Consider the following 18004-nt stretch of genomic DNA (forward strand, 5'->3'; position numbering starts at 1 on the left):
GTAAATTATGTCTGCGTGTTGGAGAGTACATTTTATCAATTCCATTTACTTTTGATACTTAAAACCAAATATTTTTAGACTTTTACTCAAGTAGTATTTTACTGGGTGACTTTTACTTGAGTCCTGTAGGTATTGCGATGAAACAGCAGGGAGCAGGTGTCGAAACCCTCGACTTTCTATCCCGAAGTCTAGCGCGCTATCAACTGTGCCGCAAAAGCATGCTCAAACGGCAGAGTCGATATCCGCGCGTATAAACCCAGGGTCGTTACAGTATCTTTACTTTTACACAAGTATGACAATTGGGTACTTTTTCCACCACTGAAAATACCCTACATTCACCAAAAACACACCACCCTACTCCACCATTTAAATATATCTAGTCATCCCTCAAGCCAACAGCCTGAAAGGACTGGACACTTCTGACTTCAAGTCTCGTACACCCAAATACCTCTCTGCAGCTGCCATCACAACCCCAATTTTCTGCGACTTGCGTTCCATCCCTGCAGTACAGTTGATAACCACTGCAATAAACGCTACAAATTAAATCTTACTGAAGCATATATCACTTGTTGGCCTACTGGTACAGATCTACTACTCACACCACTCCTCTCAGGGTCCCTCGCCCTCGACCCATCTTCCGCTACTTTCTTCACTGCTTCAGCATACGACAACTTCTGCACTACTCTAAGCCTGGAAACCTCAACCTGCCTCTCTCGCACCGGAGATTTCTGATCCTCAGCCCCATGGGCATCCCTACAATTAACACATACCACTGCTTCCCCCAAAGCTACACATTCCTTTGACTCATGCTCTATATTTCCTAACACCACTTTTGCGGTCAAAGACTCAATATTAAAACTCAAAAGAACAGGCAACGACTCTTCTGTTTGACCACTCACGCCACTGTCTGCGTAGGACCAAACGACTAGCATCCCAAACACCGGGAATCATTCCCTTCAGTTGGTCAACTTTCACATTTACCGCTACCCCAGTAATCACTCCTTTCAATGGCGCCCTTGTCTTGAGAGCAAAACCATTCACACCTCTTGTCCCCATTCGTTTAACGCGGAGCGCCTGCTTCCTCTGACCAGCAGAAACACAAACAATTATCACAAGACCATTTCTGGTTACCTTCACCGGTTCCAAAGTCCCCAACTTTCTTTTCACCCAACATGAAACCACAAATGGATCAGCCAAAAGGCAAGGATTTACTTTTTCCAAAAATGTCACTCCCACTGCCAGACCCATCTTTATCCTCACCATCCGTGCAAGCCTCGGGCTCCCGAGAACTTCACCACCCACACCTATCCCCTCCGATACTTCGCCCTCACTCACATTTCTCCTCCTGTCTTCGATCCGGTGTACAGCTCACCCTGCTTACACTTTCTACCATTCTTCTTTAACAAACCATCTCCCTTTTCCCCACCATTTGTAACCGTTTCAAGCTCACCCTCTTCCTCCTTATCTCGAACTTCCTCTGCCTCGCATTTTCTCTACATTCCTCCTCCGTTTTCTAAGTATACGTCTCCTTATGATAATACTGCACTTATTCTGACATATTGTTCTTGCCCTCTCCAGAGACAGCATTTTATCAACCTACTAATTTCTCTGCGAAACATGCACATAACTTTCAGATGAGCCTCTGAATTAATAAAATATACTTTATTTTTGTTTACAAGTATTAATACAATTGATTGGGCTTTTATATTGCGTTGTTTTGTTCTTGTGGTACTGGGGTTTTGTCTGTCTGTGGATGTTTCCAACAAAGCCCAAGGCCTGCAGATGGCGATATAGAGTTGTTTAATCTTACAGTCAAAAGCGAATGGAGGGAAAAATGCATTGCTACTTTCTTTATGAAACACTATTTTCCACCAACATGCTACAGTCAAAGATTTTTACAACTATCTGTGCTACAGTGGCTAATGCTAGTCCCGGATGTTGCCTATAGCTTTCTACCCTAAACTTTTTAAATTTCAACGGGGTAATGTCAGAGTTGTAATGTCCCAAGGAACCCAGATAGCAAGGACCCTGTATTTGTTGCAGCAGTCATTTTTTTCTGGTCATATAGTTTTAAAACACTAATGTGGACCAGGACTAGCCACTGTAGCATGGTAGTGGAAAATGGTATTTCATAAAGTACATATAGTTTTTTTACCCACCTTCTTGCCATTAAATTGTGTTGAGGAAATTGACACCTTAGCAGCCTCGATGGAGGATGTTTTATGAACCGGTCCACACCAGTATGTAGCCGGTTGCATACCATTCCCCCTGACAAAAAAAGTTAATCACAACGCCTACATTTTAAAATACACAACAGTCAGAGTTTCTAAACCATTGTTATGTTCTGTAATCAAAGACATCTTCCAATTACAGGGTGCTTCCTCCAGCGACTTTGATTATTGTATTTCAGATGGAACATTGACATGGTATTTGGAAGAACTGACACACTACACAGACAGGAGGGATTGAGTTATTTCAGCATCTTTATTCAAGATAAATCCTACAAAACAGGAAGCACGCAAGATAAACAGAACAGAAATGTGTTTTTCCTTAACCAAGCATAGCCACTGAGTGAAGAAATTGTATAGGCATTGTGTAGATATCTTAAAAATTGGGGTTAATTTTTTTTTCAAACCGTGACTATTTTTTTGACAGATTTCTACAATTATTCAATATTTAAAAATGAAATGTATTTATTTGCCAAAAAGAACAATAGCAAATGTTTTAGAAGTTTAAAACACACAAAACTCACATTTGCACAAGTAAGGTTTATTATCGAAAATATCAAATATTCCACTTATAGTATTTATTAGCAGCAATATGAGAATCATGTTGAAACTTCATAAAGGATAACTGCAAAAGCATAAATCTTGATCATAAATAAAAGAGTTGAGTCAGCATCAGATAGTTATGAGCTTAGTAGGAACGGATGGCGGGAGGGATAGCAGCACAGTCCTCTGCATCAAGCGAGTTATCAATAACCGGTCTGTATTTCAGAGTTACCTATAACAGAAGCACAAAAAGGAAGAGATGGGTTAGTGATAGCAAATTAAAATTGGCAAGCACAGACTCTGCTAATATTGTGTTGTTAAGAATTAAAGGCTACAATTAATCCTGTCATTTATATTTAGAAAAATACAAATCTGTAGTTAAACACAATCATTAGGCACTGGACTTTTTTTGTGTTTTGTGAGCATACTTACCTTTCCCGTCTTAGGATCCACAGTGGACATGGTATGTTTCCTCCAGTGCTCTTCAATTGGCTTCCTCACCTGTCCCGTCAGAGGCTTGGCATAGTCAAGCTCATCCATACGGTCCTGCAATGGTACAAAGGAATCTTTCAGAATGAAACATCAGTCTACAGACTGGTCCAACTACTACTGGAGAGAGCTCCTATAGTTTATAGTGTGTGATGACAATAGCAGTGTCTGTTCATATGCATTACTTCCAGCTCCAAACAAAACATGTCCACATCGAGGCCCCTACCATGAAACAAAATGGAACCGTATGCATACGAGCAATATCACTTTGCCAGACAACAAATTGTCATTGCAGGCCAGGCTAGTATAGCAGTGGTTTCTGTCTCTTCAGTTCTTACCTTGAAGTCCTCTCTGGAGTGGGCTCCCCTGCTCTCCTGGCGCTGCTCGGCAGAGTTGATGGTCTGCACAGCATTCAGCATGAGGTTCTGCAGCTCCAGGGTCTCCACCAGGTCAGTGTTCCACACAATACCTAAGGGGAGGAGACAGAGGGAACTTTAACACTGCTTCAGAACATAATCCCTGTTGCAATCAAGCCCAACAATGGGACAACAAAGACCTTCTGCCCTTGCGAGATGAGGCAATTGAAAGACAATTCACATCACATCAGCAGAGGGAATGAGATGCTGACCTCTGTCGAAGGTCTTGATGTCGTCCAGGGTCTGGTAGACAGCATCCATCTTGTCACATCCCTCCTTCAGGACCTTGCCGGTACGGAACACAGCGGCGTGGTTCTGCATGGTCTGATGACAGAGAGAGGAACAAACGTTTAGCAAAGAAGTGATGGTATTGTACACTGCTCAAAAAAATAAAGGGAACACTTAAACAACAATGTAACTCCAAGTCAATCACACTTCTGTGAAATCAAACTGTCCACTTAGGAAGCAACACTGATTGACAATAAAATTCACATGCTGTTGTGCAAAATGCAATAGACAACAGGTGGAAATTATAGGCAATTAGCAAGACACCCCCAATAAAGGAGTGGTTCTGCAGGTGGTGAACACAGAACACTTCTCAGTTCCTATGCTTCCTGGCTGATGTTTTTGTCACTTTTGAATGCTGGCGGTGCTTTCACTCTAGTGGTAGCATGAGACGGAGTCTACAACCCACACAAGTGGCTCAGGTAGTGCAGCTCATCCAGGATGGAACATCAATGCGAGCTGTGGCAAGAAGGTTTGCTGTGTCTGTCAGCGTAGTGTCTAGAGCATGGAGGCGCTACCAGGAGACAGGCCAGGACATCAGGAGAAGTGGAGGAGGCCGTAGGAGGGCAACAACCCAGCAGCAGGACCACTACCTCCGCCTTTGTGCAAATAGGAGCAGGAGGAGCACTGCCAGAGCCCTGCAAAATGACCTCCAGCAGGCCACAAATGTGCATGTGTCTGCTCAAATGGTCAGAAACAGACTCCATGAGGGTGGTATGAGGGCCCGTCATCCACAGGTGGGGATTGTGCTTACAGAGAACACCAAGATTGGCAAATTCGCCACTGGCACCCTGTGCTTTTCACAGATGAAAGCAGGTTCACACTGAGCACACGTCTGTCAATTGACAGAGTCTGGAGACGGCGTGGAGAACGTTCTGCTGCCTACAACATCCTCCAGCATGACCGGTTTGGCGGTGGGTCAGTCATGGTGTGGGGTGGCATTTCTTTGGGGGGGCCGCACAGCCCTCCATGTGCTCGCCAGAGGTAGCCTGACTGCCATTAGGTACCGAGATGAGATCCTCAGACCCCTTGTGAGACCATATGCTGGTGCGGTTGGCCCTGGGTTCCTCCTAATGCAAGACAATGCTAGACCTCATGTGGCTGGAGTGTGTCAGCAGTTCCTGCAAGAGGAAGGCATTGATGCTATGGACTGGCCCGCCCGTTCCCCAGACCTGAATCCAATTGAGCATATCTGGGACATCATGTCTTGCTCCATCCACCAACACCACCACGTTGCACCACAGACTGTCCAGGAGTTGGCGGATGCTTTAGTCCAGGTCTGGGAGGAGATCCCTCAGGAGACCATCCGCCACCTCATCAGGAGCATGCCCAGGCGTTGTAGGGAGGTCATACAGGCACGTGGAGGCCACACACACTACTGAGCCTCATTTTGACTTGTTTTAAAGACATTACATCAAAGTTGAATCAGCCTGTAGCGTGGTTTTCCACTTTAATTTTGAGTGTGACTCCAAATCCAGACCTCCATGGGTTGATAAATTTGATTTCCATTGATAATTTGTGTGATTTTGTTGTCAGCACATTCAACTATGTAAAGAAAAAAGTATTTAATAAGAATATTTCATTCATTCAGATCTAGGATGTGTTATTTTAGCGTTCCCTTTATTTTTTTGAGCAGTGTATTTAACACTCATTACCAGTAGATTTGATGACCATCCAAGGCATATCAGTTCCATTCCCCCCACAAAATTGTTTTTAATCCATACCTTCTGCATGTTCAGTCTGATCTCGGAGGTCCTCGTGCTGCCGTCAGCAAACCTCAACTTGTCCAGGTTGGCCACAGACTCCTCTCCTGCGTTGGGCTTCAGGGGGGAGAGCTTCTCTCCTGCAGAAACACCACATTGCCAGGATTGTCTAACTATTTTTCCAAGGGAGCCTTGGCCTGGCCATTACATTAAGAAGTTGTGGGACAATGCATTATTGCATGTGCTTTTGTCTTGACATACAGGTAAGAGTTAAAGAATAGACTTGGTACCTGGATTGCAGATGTCAGCAATTGTGTGGGCGCAGGCACGTCCAAACACCACCAGATCCAGCAGGGAGTTGGCTCCCAGGCGGTTGGCACCATGGACACTGGCACAGGCAGCCTCACCACAGGCAAACAACCCTGGCACCACCTTGTCCCCCTCCTCAGGTGTGTAGGTGAGGACCTGTGGAGGACAGGACAGTAAATCATAAAATGATCTGCGGTACAGCAGACATATTACATCACAGCTGACAATACATATATGATAAGATCGTTTGAATACATTAAACCTAAGAGAGGTCCAGTTTAAAGACTCACTACATCTGTCTCATTAGATTTGCTTACCTATATTAGGTTTATTTCATAGGACTTTTAATAAGAAAATATATAAATATGACATTTCTTTTCAACTGATGCTGCTAGTTACCTGTCCCTTGTAATTGGTGGGGATTCCTCCCATGTTGTAGTGGACGGTGGGCAGGACGGGGATGGGCTCTTTGGTGACATCCACACCGGCGAAGACCATGGCAGTCTCAGAGATGCCTGGCAGACGGGTGGCCAGCTGCTGTGGCGGGAGATGGTGCAGCTGCAGGTACGCATGGTCCTTCTCTGGGCCACATCCCCTAGGAACACACAGATAAAAGTCTGTTAGCATGACCGTTGTCTTTCACACCTGAAACTCATGGCAAGGTGGAAACATCTCAATTGGAATTTGTGGGTAGATTCCATGCGAATTCCATTTCCTGTCATTCAGCAGGTAGCCTAGCGGTTAAGAGTAAGAGTGTTGGACCAGTAACCAAAAGTTTGCTGGTTCGAATCATTGAGCAGACTAGGTGACAAATCTGTCGATGTGCCCTTTGAGAAAGGCACTCAACCCTAATTGCTCCTATAAGTCACTCTGGATAAAAACATCTGCTAAATTACAAAAATGTAACATTCCTGAGGTCTAAAATGTAACATTCTTGAGGTTGATTTTAGTTTACCAAAGCATGAATAGATGGATTCTAGATTGACCATCTATTTGACACTTTGTTTTAAAAATTTGCATGCCAATATTAAATCAATGATCTGACATCGATAGAGCATGCAGTCACACATCAGTTATACAGCATCAGCACAATACTTCTATGGGTGCTCAGGGAAGACAGCGCCTTGGTGGTGATCTTACCTGCCCTCTCGGATCTCGATGGTAATGGAGCGGGACACGACGTCTCTGGAGGCCAGGTCCTTGGCGTTGGGGGCATATCGTTCCATGAAGCGCTCACCCTCACTGTTGATGAGGATTCCTCCCTCACCACGGCACCCCTCTGTGATCAGACAGCCGGCTCCATAGATACCTAGAAGGATTACGTTACGTCATATGAAACCAGCACTGAGGGCATCGATGAACTCCACTTAACTCCCAATGATATTTATAGTATGATTATGTATCCACAGTATGCAAACAGACATGTCTGCCAGCCCTCTGACCATATGATTTAATTGTCACCAACGATACTAGCCATTGTCACCAACGATGTCATGAAACACACATGATAATTCACAGTTACCTTCAGACTAAGGACAGAAACACTTTCAAGATTACATGTCTAACGGATAGGCCTATTCTGAGTGTTTATCAACTCTTCTCAAATAAATGTTTATTTCATGTTCTTAATTTCACTCCCTAGCAGACAGGCCTCTATTGCCAATCTGACACTGACCTGTGGGGTGGAACTGGACAAACTCCAGGTCTTGGCAGGGCAGGCCTGCACGGGTCACCATGGCATTACCGTCTCCTGTGCTGGTGTGGGCTGATGTGCAGCTGAAGTAGGTACGGCCGTAACCACTGCAGATTGAGCAGAGTGGCAGGAGTAAGAATCAGGGCAAAATATTAGAACTTTACATCGTCATCAAGGAGGCACCTTCTGCCCAGGGTGAGGATGTTACAAAGTTAACATAACTGGTATAATAGGTAAGACAAAGCTCCCAGATTACTTGGAACAAGCCTTCTAACTGTAAACTTATTCACTACAGAAACATCTACATACCCTGTGGCAATGACTGTGTTCTTGGACCTGAAGCGGTGGATGGATCCATCCTCCATACACAGAGCAATCACTCCTTTACACTCTCCTTCCTCCATCAGCAGGTCCAGGGCAAAATACTCCACAAAGTAGCTGGTGTCATACCTCAGAGACTAAAAAGGTGAGAAGGGTAGAAGTGATAGATTAGTGAATCCAGCAAAAACAGGACAGAACATGAGATTCTAAAAGCAGAGTTTGTCAGTAAAATGGAATTCAGAATTTAGCACGACTGCAAGTGGTGGATTATGGAATTTTGAGTCAAGACATTGACGTACCCGTCCGTAGAGTGTGTGCAGAAGGGAGTGGCCGGTTCTATCAGCTACGCAGCAGCACCGGTGGGCCTGGCCTCCCTTGCCAAACTTCAGACTCTGGCCACCAAAAGCCCTCTGGTAGATCTTGCCATCCTCGGTTCGGCTGAAGGGCATCCCAAAGTTCTCTAGCTGGGGACATCAAGAAGACCTGTTAAATCACTGGCACACCAGCTTTCAGTTATTTTCACAACAGAAAGTTAGAAATAGTAAGGTAGCCAATAAATAATACATGAATGTTTTCATTTTACCATTCTATCAGTACTTGTTTTGATGTTGTGCCAATCCTTTCTGATTGGGAGGGGGGGGGTTCAACTTAATCCCAAAATAATTATAGGCTACATAATACACTAATACGCTTGCACTTTAGCCAATTATTAAAATACACAGAATGTATTAAATCAAATTGCTTGAGTCTATGTAAAGGCACCTACACAACATTGCAGAGAAGAATAAGGGCATTTTCACTCGTTTTGGTACATCAGAAGGGCTGAAAGGACAGGACACAGCATTAATTCATTAGTAGGAAGGGCCATTGAATTCTGCTGCAGCGCTTTTAAAGCTGCAATATGTAGGGCAACCCAACCAAATTCAAATAGAAATGTGAGTTATAGATCTGTCACTAATTGAATGCAAGCGTAAGAAGCAGTAGATCTGTTCTATGTACGCTATTTCTAAGTCTATGCTTCCTATTCTTAACTTTCATTTTGAATCTTTTACATCCGGTTCTCTATACCAGCTTCGAACAGCTGAAAATACAATATTTTGGGATATTGAAAATAAATTTTCCAGCGGTTTTGATGGTACAATGATTTTTTTCCCAAACTGAAAGGCCAACTAGAATTAGGCCAACTAGAATTAGAATTTTTGCATATTGCACCTTTAAGCATGGGACTTTTGCTTACACCACCACTAGCATGTATTTTTACAGTACATTTTAGCAGACGCTCTTGTCCAGAGCGACTGACAGGAGCAATTAGGGTAATGTACCTTACTCAAGGACACATACACATTTTTCACCTAATTGGCTCAGGGATTCAACCCAGCATAATTTTGGTTACTGGCCCAACGCTCTTAAATCACTAGGCTACCTGCCCCACGCTTGCCACATTCCCCTACTACCAACTCCGCTTTCAAGAGGCTGGTTACCTTTCAATACATTCATTTTTCCACAAAGAACCATCAGCAGCATAGTTTAATTTACATTAGTGAATATCCTGCTTTACCATTTTGTTTTCTTTGCCATATCTAAAAAGCTGTGTGTGTGTGTGTGTTTCACCTCCACAACGGCATGTGGGGCCTGCTCTGTCATGTAGTGTATGGCGTCCTGGTCTCCCAGCCAATCAGATCCCTTCACTGTGTCGTAGAAATGCCACCTCCAATCATCTCCCTCCATGTTTCCAAGGGCTGCATTGATCCCGCCCTAAATGCAAAAACAACTGTTCAGGACTTGAACCATGGACTTTTTTTGTAGATATTGCATGGCGGTATGCCTAATACAAGTGTAAAACATTAAGTTGGCTGATAAAGCCACTGCAGTGGGATATGGTTAATTCATTGTGAATTTAAAATGGCATTGCTGTCTTCTGTGTATAATGCAAACAGAGTTGATGAGACTTGTTATCATGCAACACAGGAATTTAAAAACTTCTTGGGGATAGGCGTCCCGCCAACGGGACAGTTGTAAATCATGCAGTGCCTTGTCACAATCGCACAATTTAGAGAAACAACAAATGTCGGTACAGACAAGTGTCTTATATCGGCTGAAAGCTTAAATTCTTATTAATATAACTGCACTGTCCAATTTACAGTAGCTAATACTGCGGGGGGAAAAATGCCATGCTACTGAGAGAGGAGAGCTCCTAACAACAAAAAAACTATTTTCCCACCGCAATAGGTTCTATAAATTCACCTCTGAAGGTGAAATGTGTTATTACATTCTGAAATCTTGCTCTGATTTATCATCCAACGGGTCCCAGAGATAACACGAAGTGTCATTTTATTAGATAAAATCATTTTTCATGTCCTAAAAAAGGTCCATATAGCATGCATGATCTATTTTGTATTTCCACTCATTCAATTTGCAAAGAAAGGAATCTGAAAATCTAACCCTAAACGTGGTTTCAACCAGTCAAATCACATTCATATTAATTCCTTAGAGATCCTAAAACATAACCAGACTTCAATATATCATTAGGGGTGTAGTATATCCTATAGAACACCAAATTGGGTCAGAGAGCGACGCCTTCATGGCACACCGATAATGCGGGCAGTCTTCACTTGATCGACTAACTTTGACAAATAAGCATTAATCGGGGTCAAACAAAGCTAGCTAGAGAGCCAATGAGCTGGGCTTTACAGGAGTATCGGGAAACACCGTATGTCGCAAAATGTAGCTGCTAACCTTGTGCGACAGTAAGCCTTTTCCTTTTGGACAAGAATTATAAGAATATGGAGAGTTATGAAGTTATGAAAACTGGGTGTTTTGCAAATGTTGAACTTATAATATGGCTACTAATACTGGGAAAGCTAAATCAAAGTCCAAGTATACAGATTTGACAATATTCTTGCAGAAAAATGTAAATGTCTCCATCACGATTTGCCCAAATGTACCTGGGTGACTTCACACTAAATGTCATGTAGTTTGCTCATACTTCAAGTTAATCGTCTGAAACTTCGCACATAAACTGCTGCCATCTTATGGACACCATCGGAATTACAGAGTGATGGCTAGATGTGGGACCTTTGTTGCATTTCAAAGACGGTGGTAGAAAAATATATATATACATTTGTATTTTCTTCAACCATATCTGTGTTATATTCTCCTACATTCAATTCACATTTCTACAAACTTCAAAGTGCTTCCTTTCAAATGGTACCACGAATATGCATATTGTTGTTTAAGGGCCTGAGCTACAGGCAGTTCGTTTTAGGTATGTCATTTTAGGCAAAGAAAAATTAAAAAGGGGGCTATCCCAAAGAAGTTTAAGGGGACAATCTGGGATATTTCCTGCTGTTACAAGGTCATTTCCCATTGAATCTTGTAGAATATATAACTTGATATATACCTGTGCAGCCACTGTGTGCGACCTGGTGGGGAACAGCTTTGTGACACAAGCTGTGTTGAAGCCAGCCTCAGACAGGCCAAAAGCAGCACGTAGTCCTGCCCCACCGGCACCCACAACCACGGCATCAAACTCATGGTCTACCACAGGGTACTGTGTGGAGATCTGTAGAAACCAGTAAAAACACAAGCACAAAACATTAACATTTCAGTATTTTCTCTAGCTAGAGTTGTATAATACAAATTGTCTCTACAAGCACTGACACAAATTAAATACATCTAAAAGACAATATATTTTGTGCAAACATATTGAATCCATTCATACAGTAATGTCAAAGATGAACATGGAGTACGCAGACTTACGCCATCTGACACTTTAGCCTCGTTCTTCCCGTAGATGGAGAAGTGGAGCTTCCTGGAGCTCTGGGATACTGCCGGAAGCTAAATGGAGAAAGAATATAGAACATAGGCTATGCAAGGCTATTGATGAATGTATTCAATTGCAAGAACTAGACTTATCCACAAAATGTCAAGTCAATTTATGATTTGTTTATAGGCCTCTAACATTAGTGTAGTTTGCTCAATGTTTTAAAATGCAGTGAAAACACAGCCAGCTGATGGTTACATAATTAATTAAGGTGAGACTGCTGCAGCAACATGTACCCTAACACGGAACCCAAACCGGCTGCGTGCGTGCGCCATCGTGCATACATTTATTTTGACCCCCTACACCAAACGCAATCACGACACACAGGTTAAAATATCAAAACAAACTCTGAACCAATTACATTAATTTGGGGACAGGTTGAAAAGTATTAAAACATGTATGGCAATTTAGCTAGCTTGCTGTTGCTAGCTAATTTGTCCTGGGATATAAACATTAGGTCGTTATTTTACCTGAAATGCACAAGGTCCTCTACTCCGACAATTAATCCACACATAAAATGGTCAACCGACTCGTTTCTAGTCATCTCTCCTCCTTCCAACCTACCAGGTACAACCCCAAATCAGTAAACACGAGCACCCTCATAGATGTCATCCTAACTAATTCACCCTCCAAATACACCTCTGCTGTTTTCAATCAAGATCTCAGCGATCACTGCCTCATTGCCTGCAGCCGTAATGAGTCTGCGACCAAACGACCACCCCTCATCACTGTCAAACGCTCCCTGAAACACTTCTGCGAGCAGGCCTTTCTAATCAACCTGGCCGGGGTATCCTGGTATGACATTGACCTCATCCCGTCAGTAGATGATGCCTGGCTATTCTTTAAAAGTGCCTTCCTCACCATCTTAAATAAGCATGCCCCTCAAAAAATGTAGAACTAAGAATAGATATAGTCCTTGGTTCACGCCAGACCTGTCTGCCCTTGACCAACACAAAAACATCCTGTGGCGTTCTGCATTAGCATTGAATAGCCCCCGTTATATGCAACTTTTCAGGGAAGTTGGAAACAAATATACACAGGCAGTTAGAAAAGCTAAGGCAAGCTTTTTCAAACAGAAATTTGCATCCTGTAGTACTAACTCAAAAGTTCTGGGACACTAAAGTCCATGGAGAATAAGAGCACCTCCTCCCAGCTGCTCACTTCTCTGAGGCTAGGAAACATTGTCACCACTGATAAATCCACTATAATTGAGAATTTCAATAAGCATCTCTACGGCTGGCCATGCTTTCCACATGGCTACCCCTACCCCGGTCAACTGCCCAGCACCCTCCACAGCAACCCGCCAAAGCCCCCACCATTTCTCCTTTACCCAAATCCAGATAGCCAATGTTCTGAAAGAGCTGCAAAATCTGGACCCCTACAAATAAGCCGGGCTAGACAATCTGGACCCTCTCTTTCTAAAATGATTGCCGAAATTGTTGCAACCCCTACCCGTCTGAGATTCCCAAAGATTGGAAAGCTGCTGCGGTCATCCCCCTCTTCAAAGGGATGCAACCTTCCGGTTACTAGTCCAACGCCCTAACCACTAGGCTACCCTGCTGCCCCACGCTCAAGGTTCTAAACGACATCATAACCGCCAGCGATAAGAGACATTACTGTGCAGCCGTATTCAAAGACCTGGCCAAGGCTTTCGATTCTGTCAATCACAACATTCTTATTGGCAGACTCGACGGCCTTGGTTTCTCAAATGATTGCCTCGCCTGGTTTACCAACTACTTCTCTGATAGAGTTCAGTGTGTCAAATCGGAGGGCCTGTTGTCTGGACCTCTGACAGGCTCTATGGGTGTGCCACAGGGTTCAATTCTCAGGCCGACTCTCTTCTCTGTATACATCAATGATGTTGCTCTTGCTGCTGGTGATTCTCTGATCCACCTCTATGCAGATGACACCATTCTGTATACTTCTGGCCCCTCCTTGGACACTGTGTTAACTAACCTCCAGATGAGCTTCAATGCCATACAACTCTCCTTCCGTGGCCTCCAACTGCTCTTAAACGCACCTAAATGCATGCTTTTCAATCGGTCGCTGCCCGCACCTGCTCGCCTGTCCAGCATCACTACTCTGGACGGCTCTGACTTAGAATACGTGGACAACTACAAATACCTGGGTGTCTGGTTAGACTGTAAACTCTCCTTCCAGACTCACATTAAGCATCTCCAATCCAAAATTAAATCTAGAATCGGCTTCCTATATCGCAACAAAGCATCCTTTACCCATGCTGCCAAACATACCCTCGTAAAACTGACCATCCTACCGATCCTCGACTTCGGTGATGTCATCTATAAAATAGCCTCCAACACTCTACTCAACTAACTGGATGCAGTCTATCACAGTGCCATCCGTTTTGTCACCAAAGCCCCATACACTACCCACCATTGCGACCTGTACTCTCTCGTTGGTTGGCCCTCGCTTCATACTTGTTGCCAATCCCACCTGCTACAGGTTATCTACAAGTCTCTGCTAGGTAAAGCCCCGCCTTATCTCAGCTCACTGGTCACCACAGCAGCACCCACTCGTAGCACACGCTCCAGCAGGTATATCTCACTGGTCACCCCCAAAGCCAATTCCTCCTTTGGTCGTCTTTCCTTCCAGTTCTCTGCTGCCCATGATTGGAACGAATTGCAAAAATCTCTGAAGCTGGAGACTCATATCTCCCTCACTAGCTTTAAGCACCAGCTGTCAGAGCAGTTTACAGATCACTGCACCTGTCCTTAGCCTATCTGTAAACAGCCCAGCTATCTACCTACCTCATCCCCATACTGGTATTTATTTATTTTGCTCCTTTGCACCCCAGTATCTCTACCTGCACATTCATCTTCTGCCGATCTACCATTCCAGTGTTAAATTGCTATAATGTAAATACTTCGCCACCATGGCCTATTTATTGTCCTTAACTTACCTCATTTGCACTCACTGTATATAGACTTTTTGTTCTCTTTTGTTCCACTGTACTATTGTATTATTATTGACTGTATGTTTTGTTTATTCCATGTGTAACTCTGTTGTTGTATGTGTCGAATTGCTACGCTTTATCTTGGCCAGGTTGCAGTTGCAAATGAGAACTTGTTCTCAACTAGCCTACCTGGTTAAATAAATGTGAAATAAACGCCCCAAATTCCGGCCTGCAGCTGCACACTTACAATTAAGAGCTGGCCAACTCTAGCTAGCTAACATTAGCATTCTAAGTTACCAATATTTGCCAGTCTCAACATCTCTTAAAACACAGCACGCATTCAAAAGGTAGCCGAGAGACATTTGTCATCAAACATAAACCAATGTTTGACAGACAACACAAACCAACTCATCACAGATTCAGCCAACACTGGGAACTAGCCTACTGCTTGGTCAGCCACATCGTTAACAGCTTCTTAGCTAACATGCCTTGATTGACCTTCAATACACTGATGGTAATGGCTACTGCAAGGTTTAATTCACTCGTCATACACGAGCAACACAAATTATATTTATTAAGCTATTCGTCAGAATCGAATTGCCATGGATATTTATGATGAAAACTATTTCAACTGTGACAAATTAAACTAGTTCCCAGTATTGCATAGCAAAGTATAGTTAGGTAACTAGCTACGAAACTCCGTCAATGGTGAGACATCATTGACCAGCTGATGTTACAAAACAGGGTGGGTTAAATTCTCTGCGAATACCAGCTCATATGAACACATTTTTGAGTCCAAAAGATCAATTAGTTCATAGTGATATTCTATAGCAACAGTTTATCTCCAAATACTTACCGCCTTAGCTGACAGGATCTTTTTGGTGAGGACACGGGAGGCAGTACACACCGCGGCCATGATGGGTGCTCGCTTCGTCTGGGGAAATCTACGTCACCAAACTGCTCTGACACGTGCCGGAGCATACCATCTCAAAAGGAAAATAAATAGTCCTCATTTATATATTTATTAAATCATCAAATAACTTTCTTTATTACTGTTTTGATATTTCACAACTCATAATTCGGTTTACGTCATTATATTGACAATATCTAAATTGACTCAAATGTAACTCACCTCTGCAAAGTCTAGTTTGGGAAATTACGCTATGTTTAACCCGGAAGAGAGACGAATGCAGTTCGATTGAAGAGACGTTATCATTCTTTAACAGAAGGTATCTGCAATATTACTTAAACAATGCTTTCCTTTTGGTAAGGAACACTTTCTGCAGGTTATGTATCAGGTCCTATTAACTAAGTTGGTTTGAACGGAACTGAATTCAGAATGCATCGATCCAAGATCAGTAAATAAAGCTAGTTAGCTAACAAACTAGCTCTGATTCAAGCTTATAAAAAACTCCAGTTTGACAGTCAACCATCGAGCCCTTTCTGTCAACTTGTAGTTCATGTAGATAGTAAGTAGGAACAGTAGAAACGCACCCTTCAGAATCATGACGAATATGGTCATTTGTAATACCCCATATTTAAATGCGTTTGCGTCAATAAATAATTTATTGGTTGTGTTTTCACCAGTGCAGTTTAGCCTAGATTGTGAGCAGTTCATGCACATTATTAATATGCAGATATGATGTCACTCATTCAATTTGTGCTACCTCTGCAGGCCAGATGAACAACCTGAATGACCCCCAGGAATGGAACATCAGGCCAGAGCAGAGGGGGGGTGGTGGTGGCAGCGATGGGAACAAGTGGAACTATGCCCTACTGGTGCCCATGATCGGTCTCGCTGCCTTTCGTAAGTACTGTATTACACAGGTTGCCTGCTCAAGACTTCAGAAGCACAGAGCATGTTGCTTGTTATGACTAGACATAATACCAATGTTACTGACTGCATTACTGGGCAATCAGAGGGCCACTGTGCTCAGTTTACATACATACATTTTAGGCCAATGAAAATGTACTATACTGTTGATGTCTTACCATGTGCATTAACTCTCAATGCTCATCCTGAAATCCAAGATTGGCATGTCTGATGACAAACTTTCCTTACTTTCATTTGGTAAGATAAGGTCTAAGTAAGTGGCAACATTGTGCATCCACAACTTGTAAGGCACAGGTAGACAGCAAGCTAAATGCAAACATCTTTCAGGGTGGATATGGTCCAGAGAGTCACAGAGGGAAGTGTTGGAGGTGAAAGAAAAGTTTGACAAGAGCATGCAGGCCATCTGTGATGACATGGAGCTGAAGTACAAGTACACGCTGAGAGAGAACCGACGGGAGACGGTCCACCTGGAGCTGGAACTGGAGAAGGAGAAGAACCGCGTGCAGGGCTACCGCCAGGCCATAGCCTCCCAGGGCCAACAGCTGATGGAGGAACGCAGGAGGCTTAGCCAGGAGCGGGAGGCCCTGACTGACGAGAAGAGCCGACTGCTGCAGGCTGGCGGAGCTGGGGCCCTCCTCCACACGGCTCTGGAGAGGGAGAGCGAGTGGCACCGGGGAGCCATAGCTGCTCTGAGGGAGGTGGAGGAGGGTCTGGCGGAGAGGCAGGGGGCCTTCTGCAGCATCCTGGTGCCCCGGGAGAAGAGGCTGGAAATGGAGAAGGACTTGCTGGTCAGAGCGGGCAGAGAACGGGCTCTCGCCCAGCTGGATATGGAGGCCGGCCTCAAGGACATCTTTAAAAATGACCGCAACTGTGCACAGTACCTGAACACTGACAAGCGCAAGAACGGTAGTCTGATGTGGATCTACCTCAGATACTGGCAGCTGCAGGTCACACTACAGAAACACAGGAGAGCAGAGGCCACGTTGTTGGGAACACAGTCTAGCAATCTATGATGTCGCTGGGATTATGAACCAAAGTGATATTTATTCATGATGTGTAATATGTCCTATGAGGAAGGACAAGCATTTAAAATGAGTACAGAAAATTATTGTTGATAATCTAAAAATGTGTATATGAAAGAGAAAGTAAAAATAAAAACTGTAAACAATATGGTTAACCCTGTAAAGCACTTATTGAACCTAAAATGTTATTTGCATGACCAATATCCTATTCATAGAATCCTATAGTGTTTTATTTTTTATTAAACTAAATGTTTCCATCATACAGTACATCTCATCTCAAACCTGTGTTTGTGGGGTATGCAAATAAAGTACAGCACTTGCACTGTGTATATCAGTTGTAATGACGCTAGTCCGCCAAATACTCCTAATTAAACATTGTTCCTAATTTAGAGAAAGTGGAAACGGTTGGTGGAGAAGCCAGCTA

The 18004-nt window shown here is 43.5% G+C and overlaps 2 protein-coding genes across 3 annotated transcripts; one reads left to right on the forward strand and one right to left on the reverse strand.

Annotated features, from left to right (window-relative positions):
• Positions 1-2465: 2465 nt before the first annotated feature.
• On the reverse strand, positions 2466-15690 carry LOC115131351 (succinate dehydrogenase [ubiquinone] flavoprotein subunit, mitochondrial). The gene is made up of 15 exons (XM_029663014.2): positions 15581-15690; positions 11747-11824; positions 11388-11549; positions 9599-9742; positions 8287-8451; positions 7976-8124; positions 7649-7773; positions 7114-7282; positions 6373-6568; positions 5955-6129; positions 5686-5804; positions 3889-4000; positions 3599-3729; positions 3204-3317; positions 2466-3003 (listed from the first exon to the last, which is right to left on the reverse strand). Exons 1-15 carry the CDS (start codon positions 15638-15640, stop codon positions 2917-2919), a joined length of 1986 nt encoding a protein of 661 aa, XP_029518874.1. The 5' UTR covers positions 15641-15690; the 3' UTR covers positions 2466-2916.
• Positions 15691-15697: 7 nt separating this feature from the next.
• On the forward strand, positions 15698-17907 carry ccdc127b (coiled-coil domain containing 127b). Of its 2 annotated transcripts, none has more exons than XM_029663016.2 (3): positions 15698-15990; positions 16400-16531; positions 16886-17907. In XM_029663016.2, the coding sequence occupies exons 2-3, from the start codon at positions 16405-16407 to the stop codon at positions 17569-17571; spliced, it is 813 nt and encodes a 270-aa protein (XP_029518876.1). In that variant the 5' UTR covers positions 15698-15990; positions 16400-16404; the 3' UTR covers positions 17572-17907. The 2 variants fall into 2 exon arrangements, with proteins under 2 accessions (XP_029518876.1, XP_029518875.1); XM_029663015.2 differs by having other exon boundaries at positions 15698-15953.
• Positions 17908-18004: the final 97 nt, after the last annotated feature.

This window comes from Oncorhynchus nerka, linkage group LG7 (assembly GCF_034236695.1).
Source record: "Oncorhynchus nerka isolate Pitt River linkage group LG7, Oner_Uvic_2.0, whole genome shotgun sequence".
NCBI classification, from domain to species: domain Eukaryota; kingdom Metazoa; phylum Chordata; class Actinopteri; order Salmoniformes; family Salmonidae; genus Oncorhynchus; species Oncorhynchus nerka.

What these genes read in the sequence shown, in the direction of transcription:
- ccdc127b (XM_029663016.2), top strand. Translation starts at nt 16,405, where the DNA reads ATGAACAACCTGAATGACCCCCAGGAATGGAACATCAGGCCAGAGCAG. An exon ending in GATCGGTCTCGCTGCCTTTC is followed by an intron (nt 16,532 to 16,885) that starts GTAAGTACTGTA and finishes AACATCTTTCAG; the next exon opens with GGTGGATATGGTCCAGAGAG.
- LOC115131351 (XM_029663014.2), bottom strand. Translation starts at nt 15,640, where the DNA reads ATGGCCGCGGTGTGTACTGCCTCCCGTGTCCTCACCAAAAAGATCCTG. An exon ending in CCCCACATGCCGTTGTGGAG is followed by an intron (nt 8,452 to 9,598) that starts GTGAAACACACA and finishes TGATGTCCCCAG; the next exon opens with CTAGAGAACTTTGGGATGCC. An exon ending in TGCTGACATCTGCAATCCAG is followed by an intron (nt 5,805 to 5,954) that starts GTACCAAGTCTA and finishes GTGTTTCTGCAG; the next exon opens with GAGAGAAGCTCTCCCCCCTG.